The sequence below is a fragment of the Manacus candei genome, unplaced genomic scaffold (genome assembly GCF_025592945.1).
Source record: "Manacus candei isolate 608988 ecotype Guabito, Panama unplaced genomic scaffold, ASM2559294v1 h1tg000034l, whole genome shotgun sequence".
Lineage (NCBI taxonomy): Eukaryota > Metazoa > Chordata > Aves > Passeriformes > Pipridae > Manacus > Manacus candei.
This window is the reverse complement of record NW_026138082.1, coordinates 13,231,213-13,248,887: the sequence shown is the minus strand read 5'-3', so window position 1 is coordinate 13,248,887 and position 17,675 is coordinate 13,231,213. Positions and strand designations below refer to the sequence as shown.

General features: G+C 39.3%; 2 protein-coding genes across 3 annotated transcripts in view; both read left to right on the top strand.

Moving 5' to 3' along the window:
* SLC16A10 (solute carrier family 16 member 10) overlaps positions 1 to 9,822 on the top strand; it is a 65,495-nt gene extending 55,673 nt beyond the window's left edge. The window contains exons 4-6 of the mRNA XM_051792205.1: positions 1,550 to 1,693; positions 3,164 to 3,392; positions 4,501 to 9,822. Of these exons, the coding sequence (XP_051648165.1) occupies positions 1,550 to 1,693; positions 3,164 to 3,392; positions 4,501 to 4,736 (609 nt within the window). The 3' untranslated portion in view covers positions 4,737 to 9,822. The remainder of the gene's footprint in view (positions 1 to 1,549; positions 1,694 to 3,163; positions 3,393 to 4,500) is intronic.
* Positions 9,823 to 9,957: 135 nt separating this feature from the next.
* MFSD4B (major facilitator superfamily domain containing 4B) overlaps positions 9,958 to 17,675 on the top strand; it is a 41,917-nt gene continuing 34,199 nt past the window's right edge. For both annotated transcript variants that reach the window (XR_007905247.1, XM_051792185.1), the window contains exons 1-3: positions 9,958 to 11,914; positions 12,022 to 12,190; positions 15,011 to 15,127. Coding sequence is in view for 1 of the 2 variants with exons in the window: in XM_051792185.1 (XP_051648145.1) it covers positions 11,561 to 11,914; positions 12,022 to 12,190; positions 15,011 to 15,127 (640 nt within the window). In the remaining variant the exon portion in view is untranslated. The remainder of the gene's footprint in view (positions 11,915 to 12,021; positions 12,191 to 15,010; positions 15,128 to 17,675) is intronic.

Genomic DNA, 17,675 nt, shown 5'->3' with positions numbered 1-17,675 from the left:
CCCAAGTGTGTCTCAAAAAGCAAAGAGAAAAATAATCTTAAAAAATAGAAAGAGCATGCATCTGTCTTCAATTTAACTTAGAGGGGAATTTTTAAAAACCAAACCAAACCCACTAACCCTTATTTTTTTCCCCTTTCTTACAAAATCAGTTATATGGGACAAATTAATATTGGATTTAATAGGCTTTCTGTGCCCAATAGATTTTATACTTAAGAAAATTACTATCACTAGCAAATCCTGTTTATGTTGGAAAAAAAAGGCACTGCTTGTGTATTAACATTCTTGCCAGAAAAGAATCTAGACTATTTTGCTTTAGAAGTGTTTACTAAAATGGCAATTTTAAATTTTATAGATAGGAAATTAAGGGTTCACTTGTTTGAAGTTTTATCACATACTCAGATTTAATAATAACTTGGTGTGCAGCTTTTACTATCTGCGTCTGTCAGCCTCTGGTTACCTTGTCTCAAATGTTTTTACTACATCTTTACTTAAAATCTGTTTCTTCTCTTTGCTCTTTCACACTTCTGAGTCTTTACTTTCTTGTTCAGAACTACTTATGAGCACAGAGTTTGCAGGGCTGTGCACATGACTTCTACATCTTCTAATGCCCCCTTTGGCATATTTGGTATTGGCAAATGTGTTTCAAAAGGCAATAGTGCAAAAAAATCTTCCCTGTGGGTAATTTCTGGTCTTTGGGGTTGATTTAAAAACCACAAACACACAAACAAACGTAATCCACTGTGGAACCAGGGAGACTGTAAAAAAATCCATCAAGCCATGGTAATGTTTTGTTTTTTTTTTTAACAACTTTAAAGTTGTAATGACTGATACAGGGGTCAGGACCACCGATCAGTTGCCTTAGTTCTTTAGGTTGAAGTGGCTGATAATTCATTCTTCCAGGTTGCCTTGTTTGTTGCTGCTGTAGCTGTACCCTCTTGAGGAAGTGCTTGCTGTAGGATTTGGTGTTGCAAGTGGTTCCTGCTCCTCTGCCTCCTTGCCCCTGAACATCGTAGTGGTGGTTGTGGATGTCAGGATGAGGCATTCTGGAGGGCCTCTTCTACTTGCCTTGTCTGGTTTCTTACTTGCATTGTCTGGTCTCCAGCTCTCTGCTTCTTGCTCCTGCCCTGAGCTGTGTTGCAAGTTTGGTAGCCTGTGTCTCTGTCTTACTGCACAGAGCGGTATTGCAGTGATTCCAATTAATCACTCAGTACCTTCACACCTCTGAGTCTGCCCTGGCCAGGGAAGCAGCCAGTTTCAGTCAGCCCTTGTGGATTCTATGTTACATTATAAATATGACTAGTAAATTAAGAGTGGCTGGGGAGAACTGTTCTAAGATCTCTCTCTCTCTTTTTTTTATTTTTTTTTTTTTTGGTATTAAACAGAGCCTACCTGTTCTAAAATCTGTAAAAGCAGAGTAATGTAGATGACCATTTGTAGCTGAATTTGTAAATCTGAGATTCACAGATTAACTTCTATTTAACTCAAGTTTTCCAAGGTCTATCTTTTAATTCTAAAGCAAATTTATTTTCTCAACCTTCTTTTTAAACAGATGAATCATGTAAAAGACAGATTTGGTGACAGTGTGCCAGAAGAAGTGCTTCTGCTGTGTCTGGGCATTACTTCAGGAGTTGGCAGGTTGATCTTTGGCAGAGTTGCTGATTATATTCCTGGTGCAAAAAAAATTTATTTACAGGTATGTTTTTATTATTTCTATATTCCTTCAGAACTGTGTATTCTGAAGGCTTTGGTTTCAGGTACTGCTAATAAGTAAGCAGAGCTAACTGATTGGAAATTCAAATTTGAAAACTTTCAAAATTCTGGGAAATTCAGTGTATGGTGTTTGATACTAGGAGTCTTTGGTGCAAAGTTTATGAATCTGACTTTTATTTTTAATGCTAAGAAAATGTCTATTTGCTGCTTGCTGTTTTCAGCTGGGAATGGAAGAAATTACTAATCATTAGCCTGTGAGTGAGAAGCTCTGGGGATTCTCTAGATTCTGCTTTCTCTGTTTTATCCCATGATTTCATAATGGTTGCAGAAAGGTTAATTTTTTTCCACATGTTCCTCTATTAAGGATTTTGGATCTCTTTTCTTGATCTTTGATAGGTGCTGATTTAGTGTTAAGTATGTTCTGAGTATAGCACGCAGTGGTATGGCCATGGGAACATAAGAGGTGCTTAATTGAGGAGATTTTGCAGAAGGAGTCACAGCTTCCAGAAATGCTGAAGCTTGGGGATGAAGGAGGATATACACTTCTTTCCCTCCACACTTATAAACGATATTTTTTTAAGGCAGAATGTGGGATTTTGGAAAAGCTTTAGTCCACTTGCCTGTTGGCAACTGCGAGGTGTTCTCCATTTGGTCTTTTAAAATGAATAGCAAGGGAGGCATCTAGTGGATGTTGTCTGCACTGCATTATGGAAAACAAAAATTCTTAGGAAATAATTACCTTCCTGGAGTATTTGTTGTCATAGAAAAACTTAGATTTCCTGATGTGTTTGGGACATTGATTTCCTATGCTGACATATGGATGGTCCACAGGCAAAACTATTACCTTTTTTATTTTCTTTTTAATTCTGCTTTATTTTGCTGAAAGACAGTTTTATTCCTTTAGTCTAAAACAAATAAATAATCTAAGGTTATATTAGAAAATCTTTATAAGTATGCATGCCTACAGCAGTACACTTTTTTTGTGGAAAAATTGTAATGGTTTCACTTCTATTGAATATAAGCATCCTGAAGTAATCATTCACAATACTGATATTTTTACTTAAATTACTATAGTGAGGAGTCTAATTACAGTGTTTCAGCTATATTAAACTTTTGATATTTCTGTGACTTTCATTTGTGGAAAGAGCTGGGAACAATTTCTCAAAAAAATTTGGTGCATGAGAAATGACCTTATGAGTCACTGCAGGATAGTTGATTACAAATGCATTTTCAAAGCTTGCAAAATGGGTAGTGGAATTTCTTTGCCTGTCATGAGTTATGTATTTGTTTTATCTTGGTATGTAACCTCTGATGGTGGTAATCTGTGTATGTATTTTAAAGCAAATACAGGCAGATAATTTAATTCACTACAAATGCAAGGAAGCTTGTCTGTCCCTAATATTTGTGAATTTGGTGCAATGTGTTTTTATATCTCTTCCTTGGTCATATTTAGGTGGCCTCATTCTTCTTTATTGGCTTGATGTCTATGATGATTCCACTGTGCCATGTCTTTGGAGCTCTCATAGCCGTGTGTCTCTTCATGGGCCTATTTGATGGATGCTTCATTTGCATTATGGCTCCTATTGCCTTTGAGCTTGTTGGGGCTCAGGATGTCTCCCAGGCTATAGGATTTCTACTAGGACTCATGTCAGTCCCTATGACAGTTGGACCACCCATTGCAGGTGAGTATAGACATGTTCTGTAGCTGTAAATATGTTTCTATGTTTGCATGACTTTTGGCCATGTTTTCCATTCCTACATCATATGCAGTGCACTGCCATTGTAGGTTTTCTTGGTACGTTCTTGAGAAGATGTGGTGAATTTAACTGCTGTGCATTAGTAGTTTACTGCACTCTTCAAAGTTTGATCGATCTTTTTCATTAACTATGCAGATGTAAAACATTTCTCAAAAGAAAGGTAAGTTTCCTGTTGGATTTAGGACCTGACATTTTCCATGCTATTGAAGTGACAGCCTATAGGTTGCCTGTATTAGAGTAGGACTCCAGATTAGAATCCGAAAATTAACTGGATTCCAAAATTAGCTTTATTCATTCTTTGATGAGAGACTGTTTGATGAAATAAAGGTTTTGAAGCTGAATACTAGAAGTTCTTTGGGAGGTATAAGTAGCTAAAGCTGTGTTCCTTACCACTGATGATTTTCAGTGCTGATTTACTCTGAGATCTGGTGAGTGCTACTGAAAGGTACTTGATAAGTTGTAACTGAACTATGCAGCATTATAAAGGACAACATTTTAAAGCTAGAACACCATAGTCTAGGTACTTCCTAATCTGGATATACTGTCACAGCTATTAATACTTAAATAGAATTTGACTAATGGGAGGAATTTGGAGAGAGCAATTAGAGTGAATTATTGGCAAACACGCTTTTTAATAAGAGGCTACTAGGAATGCAATATATGCAGTATATCGAGAATAAGAGGAAGAGGCACATTTAATAGAGGCAACTGTAACTAAAAGAGGGAGAATTTCTCCAAGTCATGGCAAGATATAAGTGCTGGAGAAGCTCAAATGAGCAACTTTCAAATAGGAAAAATTGTACTTGTTTTTGATGGGTGATAGTTAAGCAGTCGAGGGGTGATATACTGAGCTCTTCATTACTACTTTCAAATCAACTCTGGAATACCTTTCTACCTATATGTACATGTATATTTGGTCATCAGGTTGTCAGTGGTTATAATCTGTGCCAGCTCTCAGGTTTCTGAATCCAAGACCTGTTTGTAGATTCCTGAGGCCCCATTATTTACAAGTGGTTATTTCCTGTCTTTCCAGGCTTGCTGCGTGATAAGCTGGGCACCTATGATGTAGCATTTTACCTGGCTGGAGTCCCTCCCCTCATTGGTGGAGCTATTTTATGTTGCATCCCCTGGGTCCATGAACAGCAGAAGTTAAAAGAAAGAGCAAAACCTGTTGATGGAGAAACTACTGAGAAAATGCTGGAAAATGAAAGCACTTTGGTGTCAAACACAACAGAAAAGCCAGTCAGAGAACTGGAATCTGGCATTTGATGTTTTCTTTTCCCTATACCATCCTGACCTCTACTGAAGTTTGATTTCTACTTTTTGGCTGAAGATATTATACTACACTGAAGAAGTCTTGAACTATTGCTCAAATTGCAAAACTGTTATAAGAATCTTTTATACCATTGAACTTTCTTGATGAGTCGTTGAATTTGATCTCAAGCCACATTTTCAAGGTATTTGAAGTTTTGTAGCTTTAGTGTGTATGTGTGTAGTGATTCTGAGTGTGAAGAGAATATTTTTCTAATCCATCAGAACCGATTTCTGGAAATGTGAGAGCTGTTTTTGGTTCACTGACCCAGGATTCTTTAATCACGTCTATGGCCCATCCAATGCAGGCACACCCATTGGGTGTTTATACTGGATAATGTAGTAGCTCTTATGACTGATTTGTTTTTTGAAGTTTTTCATGCTGTTTACAGTCTTTTATAATTCTATATCATGAACATGAATATGCATATTTTTGATTCCCTAAACTCTTGATGAAATGATTTTTCATTAGAAAACTAAATTATTAAACATATTTTTATTTTCTCTAAATACCCCAGCCTGTTTAGTTTACCAAAACATTCACTTGTGTTTGCATTCACCTTTCACAGTAGCCCAAACAAAGAATGTTCAGGATGAAATTCTTGGGCTCAAGCTTTGAATATGTACAAACTAAGCTCTGAGTGCGAACATGTTCAGAAGTAAAGCTGCTGAATTATAGACTTTTTTTATTTACTGAAGGCAATACTATTAAGATGCATGTGTATAATTTTTTTCAGTGAAACCTCAGAGTAGTTGATAGTTTTGAAACTAATGACTAATTCTTTGGAGCAGTATTGTGAATTAGACTGAATTTCAGATTATTCTGTTGTACTTGTTAGGGTTTTTTTTTATTCTTAAAAACAAGACAGCTTTAAAAGATACATTCTAAGTGCAATACCAAGTTGTTTTTAATGTGGAAATATGCATGAACTATTAAAACGAAGTTCATCAATTAAGGATTTTTGCACTAAGTGAACATGCAGATTGATTACAGGTCTATATAGGTGTGTTCAATTACCTGTAGAATATAGCTCCATATTTTATTCAAATATAAAGAAATGTCTTTGCATGTCCTATTTCTTGCTTAACATCCTAAACATATGGCTCCATTGCTTATGTATTCTTAAGTATTATACACTGTTTGTCAAGGAGGTATTTCTGAAAACCTCTTTTTCTGAAAAATATTTAAAAGCATAACACTTTGAGATGAAAACGCTGCTTTTCAGTTTATCATAAAACACTTCTAAGTACAGTGCTTGTTTGTGGATATGGATCAGCAATCACCGAAATAATTAATAATTCTTTTTTTTCAGGTCCATTCAATACCAATAATTTTTCTTTCCTTGTTTAGAACTGTCATAGTGAAGAGTAAATTAAATATGATCTGGACAAAGTGTATATTTAAGTGCATTTTCTTAATTAGTAACAGTATCTGTTCTTTATACAAACCATGGAGGCATACTGGTTTTTTGAATTATAGCCTTTATTGTCTTTGCTATTTTCATTATTTTTCCTTCTCCAGTGTTGTTGTAGTAAATTGCTCAGAAAACCCACATGGGTTTGTGATACAAAACAGCAATACTATTGCATTGAATGTTTACGTCTAGCAATTCTTTAAATATAATATACAGAGCATCCTAATTATTGTAGATGAAACCTCAGACCCTTTTTCTATTGCAGACTTTCAATCCCTACTTTACATGAGTGAGCTCTGAATAATTGAATCTTAAAATATTAGAGGTGTATAGGGAAGGACTTGGAGGTGGGGAAAAAAAACCCTAAACCAATCTGGAAAACAGAGGTCCCTTCAGGTTCATAGATGCATAGTACTGTTAATTAAAATTACTATGAAATGCTGCCTTCATTACAAAAGTGATGTTAACAGTTGATGTTGCTCTTGTCTGGAGTGTTTTTCTGTAGAACATGTTATTCAGTATTATTTTCCAGTTGGGCAACACAAAAGGTGTTGTTGAGTAGATGTGGTAAAAGCCTCTTATTTCCTAATGCTTTGTTATGAAAAATTAATGTTCATCACAGATCTTGCATTTCATGTGTTTTAGTGTTGAGTTTTAAACCAAAAACAAGGCTGCTCTTTATCACTGGTGCAATTTGAAATGATTGTGGCCAGATATCTTGATATAATTGTGACATGGTCCCGACTTGCTGCTCTGTATCTCTATAAATTATCTAGCAGAGTATATAAAGTAATTGTTGTTAGGTTTTAGAAATGATGCAGAAATGTTATAACAATAATATGGATTAATTATTGGCATGCCCTTTAAAAATAAAAATCCAAACACTCACATTTGAGTAACGAAAAGCATTATATTGCTCACAAATATGAAAGCATTTATTAAAAAAAAACCCAAACCAAAAAACCCCAACAAACAAATGACTCCAGGAGGAGGTACAATGAGTGAATAACTGTTTAGGAGTCATTACTATGCCAAAACCAGCTAGTGAGTGGGGTATTAAATGAGAGGGAAGCAGAGTTAAGGATAAGGAAGCTATGCTGGTGTGGCGAGGTGATGTTGGAATAATGAACCTATTTCTGATGCCAGTGCTTGTTTTGCAAAAACGCTAAAATTGGAAAGGCTTCTCAGAGAAGATAAAGTAAATTAATGCAGAAGAATTCTGTTAGCATCTTTTCTGTTAGCTTGTATCTATGGGGGAAATGTCCAATAGAAAATACTCTTTTTTTGGACAAAAGCATAAGGAGTTTATGTCCTAAAGCTAGATAAGACATAGCTAAAAGTGGAAAAAAAAATTCAGATTTTTAGTGGTGAGGCCAACCAATCATTGAGAAACTTACTGAGAAATATACTGAATTCTGTATGCCCTGAGGTTTTAAAAATGAGGTTAGCTGTCTCCCTTTAAAAAACCCAAACAAATCCCAACCCAAACCAACACAGAAAACCCCCAAACAAATAGCTATTTATTACATTAATGAAAATGATTAAATATTGTTGAAATGGTTGCAGTTCTGAAAACTAGGAGAGAAAAGGACTGAATACTCAATTTTATTCTAACTGAATAAATGTAAATAAATTTTTGTAGCAATTTATTTTCAGGTGTGACAACCTGTTCATGGGAAGCCTGCTGAACTTACATTTTGATGACCCAATTCATTCCAGACTTAATTTTGTTGGCTGGTAGATTCTAAAATTAAAATATTAGCTTTAATTCAAGAAGACTCTTAAATTATTCTGATGTATCCCTCTCTTGAGAACGGTTCGTAAGAGTACTTTCCATAGACATTGCTCTCTCATCCTATAAACAGAGTAATCATTTTTTTTTCCATTGAATGTTCTCAGGGTAAGCTTCAGAGGAAATTCGGTCAAGAGAAGTTCACTTAAAATGGTGATGTGAAATTTCCAGTCCTACTTAATGCTATAATTAATACACCAGAAATTAGTCTTGAAACCAAGACTAATTTTGAGCAAGGTTTTATTGTCTTCATGTCTGGCTAACACATCTTTTCAGTACGTATGAGATCCTTGTAAATCTTAATATAGCTGTTCAGCAAAGAGTCAAATAATGAAAACCCTTCAGGTTATTATTACATCTATGCTATACAACAATATGAAATGATTAATTAATAAAGAAAGTATTGTTGGATTTGCTTTGGCTACAGTAGAAGACCCATACAAGTCTCAAACCAAGACTTCAAATTATAACATAATTAGAATTGCTTTCATCCAGATCTTCTTCTGTTCAGCATTAACATTTTAATTATTTTTCTAAATTTATTTTCAGTGACCATTTATTGCCCCTGAAAATTGTTCCCTCACCTCAAAGATGCATTAGGCGTTCTGTGGCCGTTCCTCAGGGTATATTTGGTATCAGAGGTAGACAATGGACATTTTTCTCCTTTGGTCCTTCATGTCCAATGTCTGGGCATATACATTCCCCTCTGCCCTTCAGAGACACTGGATTGTCAAACTGATGCACACCATATTGGATATGGATAGTACTTTTCAGCTTTCCTTGCATTGAATCTTTGAGTAGCCATAGCCTGGCAGACCAGCCAAGTTTTGGTGAAGTGAGAGGGGTGAGATTGGATCACCTCCCAGGAGCACTGAAGGCAGGTCTTGCATATGCCAGGTGAATGCTTTGATCACAGGCTTGTGATGTAAAAAAAATGGACACGGCCATTGTAAAGAAAAAATGCCCTGCTCGATTCTTTGCATCAGGTAGTACATGCCAAAGGGATGGGAGATGCTTCCTTGCAGCCCCAAAGGGAGTATGTCAGGATGGGAATCAGTGCTACTATTCTTACTATCATTTGTGTAGTTTAGCTTAAGCAGCCGGGCTCTCCCTGTGCTGGCATGGAGCAGCTCCCTGCCTCAGGAGCTCACATGGAGTGGCTCAGCTGTGCCCTCTGAGCAGGGAGCAGAGGTGGTGCCTTGTCTGGGGCCTGGATTGCCCTTGGGAGAGCTGGAAGTGTTACAGAAGCTGGCATCTGAAAGCTTGTGTCAGAAATGACCCTCTGCTATTAAGAGTGTCTGTGTATGTATATATCAATACAATGTATTTTGACCAGGGCATACACAAACTTTCTGCATTTAACTAGAGGACGTGTAGCACTGCAATGTGAGAGATGGCTGAGGAAAAAGTAATTATTTTCATTGTGTGTCTCACTGTTGACAAGCACAGCACCATTACAGTTCCAGCCGGCCAGTGAGTTTCCAGCCATGTAAACTTTGGCATATGTTCGGTATGCCCTTTAGAATATATATATATTTTATCAACAATCGTAATGTTTTGGAACTGCATATGCTAAGATTAGAGTGATTTTATACCAAAATGTTTGCTAATATTGATAACACTGACATGTTTAAGTATCTTTATAGACATCTTATTTTGTATGTTGTTTTTGATATTAAAGGATATATGTTTTGCTAGCCTTAACTACATTCTTTCAAGTTCTTTGTTAAGAGGGTAAGAAATGAATGTCTAATGTTTTTCATGGTGCTAAAATAACTGTGATCAGCCTCAAATTATTCAGAATAAAGATGGTAGTTCTTAAGTGCCCCCTTTGTTACTGCATGCATCATTTTTAGTCTTATTCTCCTGTAAAACTTGTAATTTTTAAAAGTAATTTTATGTTATATTATGATAATTATTGAATTTAGTGTGCAGACTTCTGTCTAAAAGATTTTACATCTTTTATTACCACTGTGGTCTGAGTGAAATGTCCCCATTTGATCCTAAGTTAATATATGGTGCTACCCATATAATTCTAATTGTACTGACAATCCATTTTAAGATTAGTTATTTATAAACCTTTACTTCTTTCTGAAAAAAATTATCTTCTCTTTCCATTCTGGGGTTTAATATCAAACTTACAGAAAGAGATACATTCACAAAAGGCAAAAGTAAAATTGAGGGGGGGAGAGAAATGGGTAGAATAAGCTTGAATGGTGTTTTAAAAGAATTCCAGTTTTTAATATTTTTTTTCTCATTTTTGCTTCATGAACTGCCAGTGTAGTTCAGTAGGGCCTTTGATCATTTACTGGCCTGCTACCAATTTCATTTTGATTTACCTTGGCGGCATGAAGCATGGAGTGTTTCCTCATTGACAACTTAGGTAAATCTCAGGAGTTCATTCACCTTTTCTTTGTAGTAGGGTCAAATATTTAATTTTCTTTAATAAACGTATCTGATGATGTGGAGGAAATATCGCCTTTTCACCTGGGGTTATTCTCTAAGCTGCTTGTAGTTCAAATTTAAATTTGAAAAAGGTGCCCAAAACCTTTATAAGAGCCTGGGTGCTGTTTCCATTTGTACACTGTTGAGGTACAAAGCTTCTTTGTAAGTGTTTAAAACAACAGTGAGGACAAGCCTAGGGAATACATTTCAAATACTGCTGTATCTTTTCTGGGAAGCTGTTTTTATAAAAAGGCAAAATACTAAAACTTAAAAATGCAGTTTGACTTGTATATGACTTTCAGAAAATAAATGCTGATGTTTTATACTTGAAATTGTTTTATCTGGAATTGTCTCTGCTGCTGGACCTATGAACAGAAGCTCAGCAGTGTTCTGCAGATAGCTCAAAGTTCAGACTGCGCTCTTGCAAAAGTATTGACACGGCTGTGAACTATCCAGCTTTAAATGTTATCTCTCGTTGTTACTTGTAGCAGCTAAATTTTTTAATGCATAAATTCCCCCAGGCTACCCGGAACAGGAGTGTACTTGCAACATGCTTGCCAGTGCCAGGAGAAACAGGAATTGGTTGCTACATTCTCCATGCACTGTTATATTCCAGTATATATTATATATACAACTTGCAAAACAAAACAAGCCAGTTTGGAATTATCTTTGAGTTGTTTGTGAGGCTTAAATATACCAAGTAGGCTGAAGATTAGAGCCTTTCTTACAAAAAATAGCACCTCTGTTTCAGATAATGAGAATGAAACAAAACATGTTGCACAGCCTGTGAGCTGCTCCAGGTGAGTGGTGGGAATTTATAGAGTTTTATAATACTTTTATGATACCACTAGGAATGTTTTAATACTTTTTCTGAGGAGACCCAGCAGCTCTTTGCGTCTTGAGAAGATTTATCAACATAACGTGACAGTCACTGTAGGAGATAAAGACCTTTTATGATCAGTTGTCTGAAAGGTGGAGTTCTGTGATAACACAGATTAAATAAATAAATAAATAAGTACTGGTTTATAGGGGCTTATTTAACTAATGAGCTCCTCCCGAGCGTGATAGCGGTGTGGTATAAGACAGCAGCGGAGTGTAAGGTGCAAAGTGGAGTGTGAACTGCCCTGAGAATGCCGGTCCTGGAGGCAGAGCAGTGTTCCGAGGAGAAGGCAGCGGCGATGGCAGAGGCGCCTCCATCCCCCTCCCCTGCCGAGTCCGGCGCTCCGGCAGCTCCTCCCGACGCCGTGCGCGGGGTGGAGCCGCGGCCGCGCTCCCCGGGCCCGGAGCGGCCCTCGGAGCCGGCGCAGGGAGCCATGGCCCGTGGGGAGCGGGAGATGTACGTCCGGTTCTCGGGCCCGGGGGAGCCTGCGGAGGAAGAGGAGGCGGCAGGGCCGGCGGCCGGCGGGCGCTGTGGCTGCGGCGGGGATGGAGCCGCCCTGCGCTGGTGCATCACCGGGGCGCTGTGCGCGGCGTTCCTGGGCTTGGTGAGTGAGTCCGTCCACGGGAATGGGGAGAGCGGGGGGCAGTGCGGCCCCTTCCCGGCCCGGCCGGGGGAAGGGTCGGGCGAGGTGACCCCGCATCTGCCCTGCAGGGGATGAGCATCGCGGTGCTCGGTCCCACCTTCCCCAACCTGGCCGCCAACGTCGGCAAGAACGTCAGCGACATCTACTACATCTTCGTGGGCCGGTCCCTAGGATACCTGGGCGGGTCGGTGATCGGCGGGGTGCTCTTCGACTGCATGAACGCCAGTCTCCTGCTTGGTGAGTGCTGCCCCGTCGGCCCCAAGGCCACCAGGAAAATCGGCCCGTCCCAAACTGTTCAGGGCAACTTGGCCTTCTCCTCAGCGTGCGCAGCCCGAGGGGGAGAGGTGTCGCCCTTACTTAGCGGTGCCGAGTCGTGGGAAGGGGCGCCCGTGTCACATGGTGCTGCAGCTCCCCGTAAATCCCCGTGGCACTTGGTGCTGCTCCCCGTAAATCCCGGCAGTTACGCTGCTGCTCGCTGTCGCCATATTCCACCCTGCTGGATTCCTGACACTACGTGTGCTCGGGCATTACAGCGTCACTGCCAACAGGCTGGGCCCGCTGGGCACATCAGCAGTGGTAGCTGGAATTGAACTGACAAGATCTGTCTGGACTGAAAAGTATGGTTGGATTTTTCTTAGTTTGTATTAAGTAATGTGCCTAGCGTAGATCCTGTTGGAACATACGGTGCCACTCCACGAAACACACAAGCAAAACAGGAAGCTGTGTTTTGGCTGTCATGTACACAGCAGAAACCCCCAGCAGTCATGCTGAGGCACGTTTCTGTGGGGAGAGTTTTCTAAAACCCTTCCCTTACTTAACACTCATCAGACATGATCATCTTCATGTGGACAGAAGTCTGGACATTTTGCCTGGAGTGCCTTAGCCAAATTAGAACTTATTTAAAATGGAAAACATTAAATGCCGTCTGTGATGGTGGAAACATTTAAACTGTAGGAACTGCAGCTGATGATCTTAACAGTTTTCTGGACATGTGGAAACTTGCCTTGGACTGGCCTTGTTCTGGCAGACCAGGGCTGCTCAGCCATCAGGGTGCCAAGAGCCACACTCAGCACCCAGAAACGAGGGGCTCCTTTTAGAGTTGTGTTAGTGTCACATTCCAGTAGAGATTCTCAGAGCACACCTAAAACAGTGGAAGCTCTGCCTTTTTTTCTTTCAAGTCCAGTAGCGTCAGTGTGTGCCTTGATGCTGTAAGTTAGGGATTAAATCATACACCAGGGCTCACTCTTTTCTTCTTTATTCAGGGAAATTCAAAGAGAGTTGTGCTTTTCTTGAGGGCCGTGTTGTAATCACAGGGTCAGTTAGAGAATATGAGAAGATCCCTTTTTCCATTGCTAAATGTTTGAACAAAGTCTCTTCGTATCCCCATGTGCCTGTCTCCTATAAGGAGCAGTCATATCATATAATGTCATTCTCCCCTCTTGTCTTCATTTTCATGGATCAGTTCTTATTTGCTCTTGTTCTAAGATGCCTATATTCAGTCTTCTCCCTGTCCTTTTCCTGTCTTCTCCAGAACACCTGCAAAGTGGGTTTCCTTTAGCCTCCTCCTTGTGCATCTGACCAGGTCAAAGTTGTCTGTGTCTCGCATTTAAGACTTTATCTTCCATAATGGAATCAGTACACCTGTGGAAGTGCATGTTAACTTGAAATAGTTTAGTATTTACTTCTTTTTCTGAGGTATCATGCAGGATAGCTTTCTGTCAACAATGCTTGGAAAATGATTGATCTAATCCTTTCCAATCTGGTAGTGCTATGGCAAGACCACAGTTAGAACTACTGACCCTCCTCTCAATTTTTGTCATCTGAGGGCTGCCTGTAAGAGATTTTGGTTTGTGTAGTTTTACCTCCTACCTTTCAACTGCTGGAACCCTGCTACTGTACTGAGAAAAAATTGAAGACATAATCTATCTTTGTCAGGGTTGCTTTTAAGTGCCAGTCTTCAGGTGTGAAGCTGAAATGGGCAAATGAGCACCTGCTAAGAAGTTAGTTTTCAGCTCTGAGTGGGGCACCTGAGAAGCTGTACTTGATACACCCCATCTCTAGCATTTTCTTCACGCAGCTCAGCATGCATGCCTTCAAAAATGTTTGGAGGCATATATTCCAAGTATCTTGATAGGACTTCAGGGTTCTGGGTATTTATTTTTTCCACTGTTGTTTTTGTTTGGAATTAACCTAAGTTCTTAATTATATCAGTCCCCATCAATCTTTTTAATATCTGCCGCATCTATGATCAGACATTGATTTGAAAAATAAGAGAGACATCTGAAATAATACAAGCCTTCTAAAAACATAATACTGTATATTCAAGATATTAATTGCAGATTATTTTATTATGCAGGTAATTATACGCATAGAATTTAACTGCCTAATTTCCTCCCAAATGGTAATAAAAATAATTTTCACCTGCTAAAAAATATTTTTTTGGAAAGGCATGTTCGAAGTGTAGTCAGTAATGGCAAAACTAACACAGTTAGTGAATTGCTGCTAAATTTATGATGAGAAATTTTGTAGCCCTGTCTCTTAAAACTCCAGAAATCCCTTGGAATATATTCCTCATGTGGGAACAGAATATAAATGAAAGTCAGCATATACAGAGGTCTCTTGGTGACCAAGGTGCAATTACTTTAAAGGATTTTAAGAGTTTAGTGATTTGTGTTCTTTTAAAATGGAGCCAAATAAAATGCTGTGCAGTTCTCAGAGGGCAAACTTGATACTGGTTTCATGGTGAAGTAACATTTCTAGATCAGAAGTTTGCAGAAGACTTCTTAGTGTCCTAGCAGCAGCTGCTATTCCCTTAGCTTTAGCAGGTTTGTCACACAGTGTTTATATCCTGATAAAATTCTTTTTTTTCCAAACAAAAAATGATCTGTTGAACCTTCTGTCTGTTACTGCTCAAACCACGGATTGGATTGCATCACTTATTAGGATTATCTGTAACTTTGATAACTATGAATGTATTTGTTTTTATTGGTCTTCTGTGTAGTTTAAATGGAAACTGCAGTACGTGAAGGTTTTGTTTTGTTTTTTTAACCTTTCCAGCATTATCCATGGTTGCAACAACAGTTGGTCTTTATGGGATACCCTGGTGTAAGGACTCCCTGCTGTTAACTGCCTTGATGTCAGTTATTGGAGGCTCCATGGGAATTCTGGACACAGGTAACGTTCCTTCACCAAAATAATTGGAAACTTCAGGCATACCAAAATGATTGCTATTTTTTCTTGTGACACATCTTGAATTAAAAGAGGGGAGCTGTTTTACCTGACTGGGATTCTTGGATTAATCTAGTCCTGAGGCTTCCAGTGTTTGTGTGTCTGTGACAGGCCTTCCTTTAAGGGGCTTGGGGTGTGGGGTGACCAGTGGTGCATTTCAGTGGAACATTACAGGTGTAAAGGAAGTGTCCTGTGCTCTTTAAGCAGTGTTTTCTTTAAATTACAGGAACCAGTCAGGATACGGTTCATTAACATTAGCTGGAGCTGAGTTAATCCTGAGCAAGCTCTCATGTTTGAGAGAGAGATTCTCACAGTTGTTGTATTGGAATGTTTCCCACCTAAAGCCAGCTAGGCAGAAGTTGGGAATTCACAGCAGGCATTTACTGCCATAGCTCACAGCACCATGGCACCTATCTCCCTGAATCAAGGAATATTTTCCACCCTTGGCCGGCTTAGCTTAGGTGGCTGGGAATACAAATTTGCTCTGTCCCCCAAATTGTAAGTCTGTGGCATGTGCATCCTGCAAATGGCCTGGAAAGAAAACCAAAAAACAACGACACTTTTGCTAGAAAACTGTTCAAAACCAGTTTTTTAATATGCTCCTTATTGGAGGGAGATGATCTCAGAGATCTTTTCCAGCCTAAATGATTCTACGATTCTAAGATGTACCAGTGAAGTTGCAGAGCAAATGTCTACAGGTGTGGATAGAAAGGTCAGTCATACTGAAGGTACAAAAAATAAACTTCCACAAAAATAAGTTCATAAGTTCATGGGCACAGCTTAGAAAGGATGAGTTAGGGATGGCTGGCTTCAGCAGGCAGTTTTCATCAGGAGGTAAGAGACCTGACATGGCAAGAGACCTGAGCACACTTAGAGATGTCTGGGAAATGCCGTCATACTTGCATGTGGAGATTAGGAAATGACTACAAATACATCAGCAGTGGAGTGTTCTGGCATTGCTGTAGAATGTGGTGGTGCAGCTGCAACAGGTGGCTGCTCACCCGGGACCTCTCCAGTGATGTCCCAGCAGCGTGCTGGGAGCCTGGGGATGCTTACTAGCCAGCAAGGTACTTCAGGATCCAGTTGACCAGCTTCAGGGAAGCCTTTATTTCTGAGGAAGAAAGAGCTGGCTCATGTATTAACCTAGCTGTCCAAACAGCTCTGGAAGCACCCCAACCAGGGCCTGGTTGTTGTGGCTCGCCTGGTTGGCCAAACAGAGGAACGATGGCTGCACATGTGAACCATCTGCCATAATTCTGTGGGGTTTGAGGGAGCTCTGGTAAGATTTAAAAGAGCATGATACAGGGATCCAGTAGTGAAAAGATAGTTTTGTGTGGCACAGGCTATGGTAAATAACCCAAGTGCCAAGGTGCATTTGCTGTCTCTGGTAGGATCATTATACACAGCACTTGGTTGAAAAATTCTTCAGATGGGAAAATCTTATTGGATAATGGTAAAAATACCTTCAGTGGGTGGATGTACTGCTTGGAAGTCAGATCTGAGAGGCAGGGAGACCTCTCAGCCTGATCAGGAGTAGCAGAAGAAAGTAAGAGCAAGGCAGTAAAGCGTAACTGAATTAATTTGGAAGAGTGTTCATGCTGAGTGGTAAGGGCTGCTGTACTGCAGTACAGGAATTTGATTACTGTTCTTGTTTTCCTGCATTTGTCTGAGGGACTACTTTAAAACATCTCTCTGGGATCGTATTTTCTAGCATTACTGTTGATCTGAAGGTATTGTAGTTTGATCTTTGCAGTGGTATTGATGTGAACCTTTCTGCTTCTGGAAAGTCCTTTTAATGCAGTTGAGGTAGTTCCAGCCCATCAGAAGCAAGTGATTGATGTTGTTTCCTGGGATGTTGTTTAATGGGACATGTGATTCTTAGTGTTGCGCATTGTTGCTTTTAATACTTAAAGAAATGAGCAGCAGTTAAATTTGTTCTTTTAAAAAAGGCTGAAAAATGCTGTGTATTGTCAAGTAGAGTAATTAGATACACAGAATCAGTCATTTAGATTGAAAAAGACCTTTAAGGTCATCAAGTCCAACTGTTAAGCCAGCACTGCTGAGTCTACCACTAAACCACGTCCCTAATGCCACATCTACCTGTCTTTTAAATACCTCCAGGGATGGTGACTCAACTACTTCCCTGGGCAGCTTGTTCCAATGCTTGACAACCCTTTCTGTGAAGAAATTTTTTCTAATATCCAATCTAAACTTCCCCTGGCACAATTGTGGCTGTCCATTGTTGCTGGATTAAGCCACTGCATGGCTCTTAGTTTTGACTACTGTGAATACCCTCCCAAAGCTCAATTAATCACATGGATTTAAGGCAGAATTTCAGTTAACTACTGTTTTGCACATTGTATTTGCTAAATCTGGCATTGATGCACATTGAATTAGTAATATAGGTTATGGTTTGTTTTGTATTTTTTTTTTTTGTCTTTAAAACAGTATCTGGTCTCAGACTAAAACGACTGAATCCTCCTCTCTCCAATCT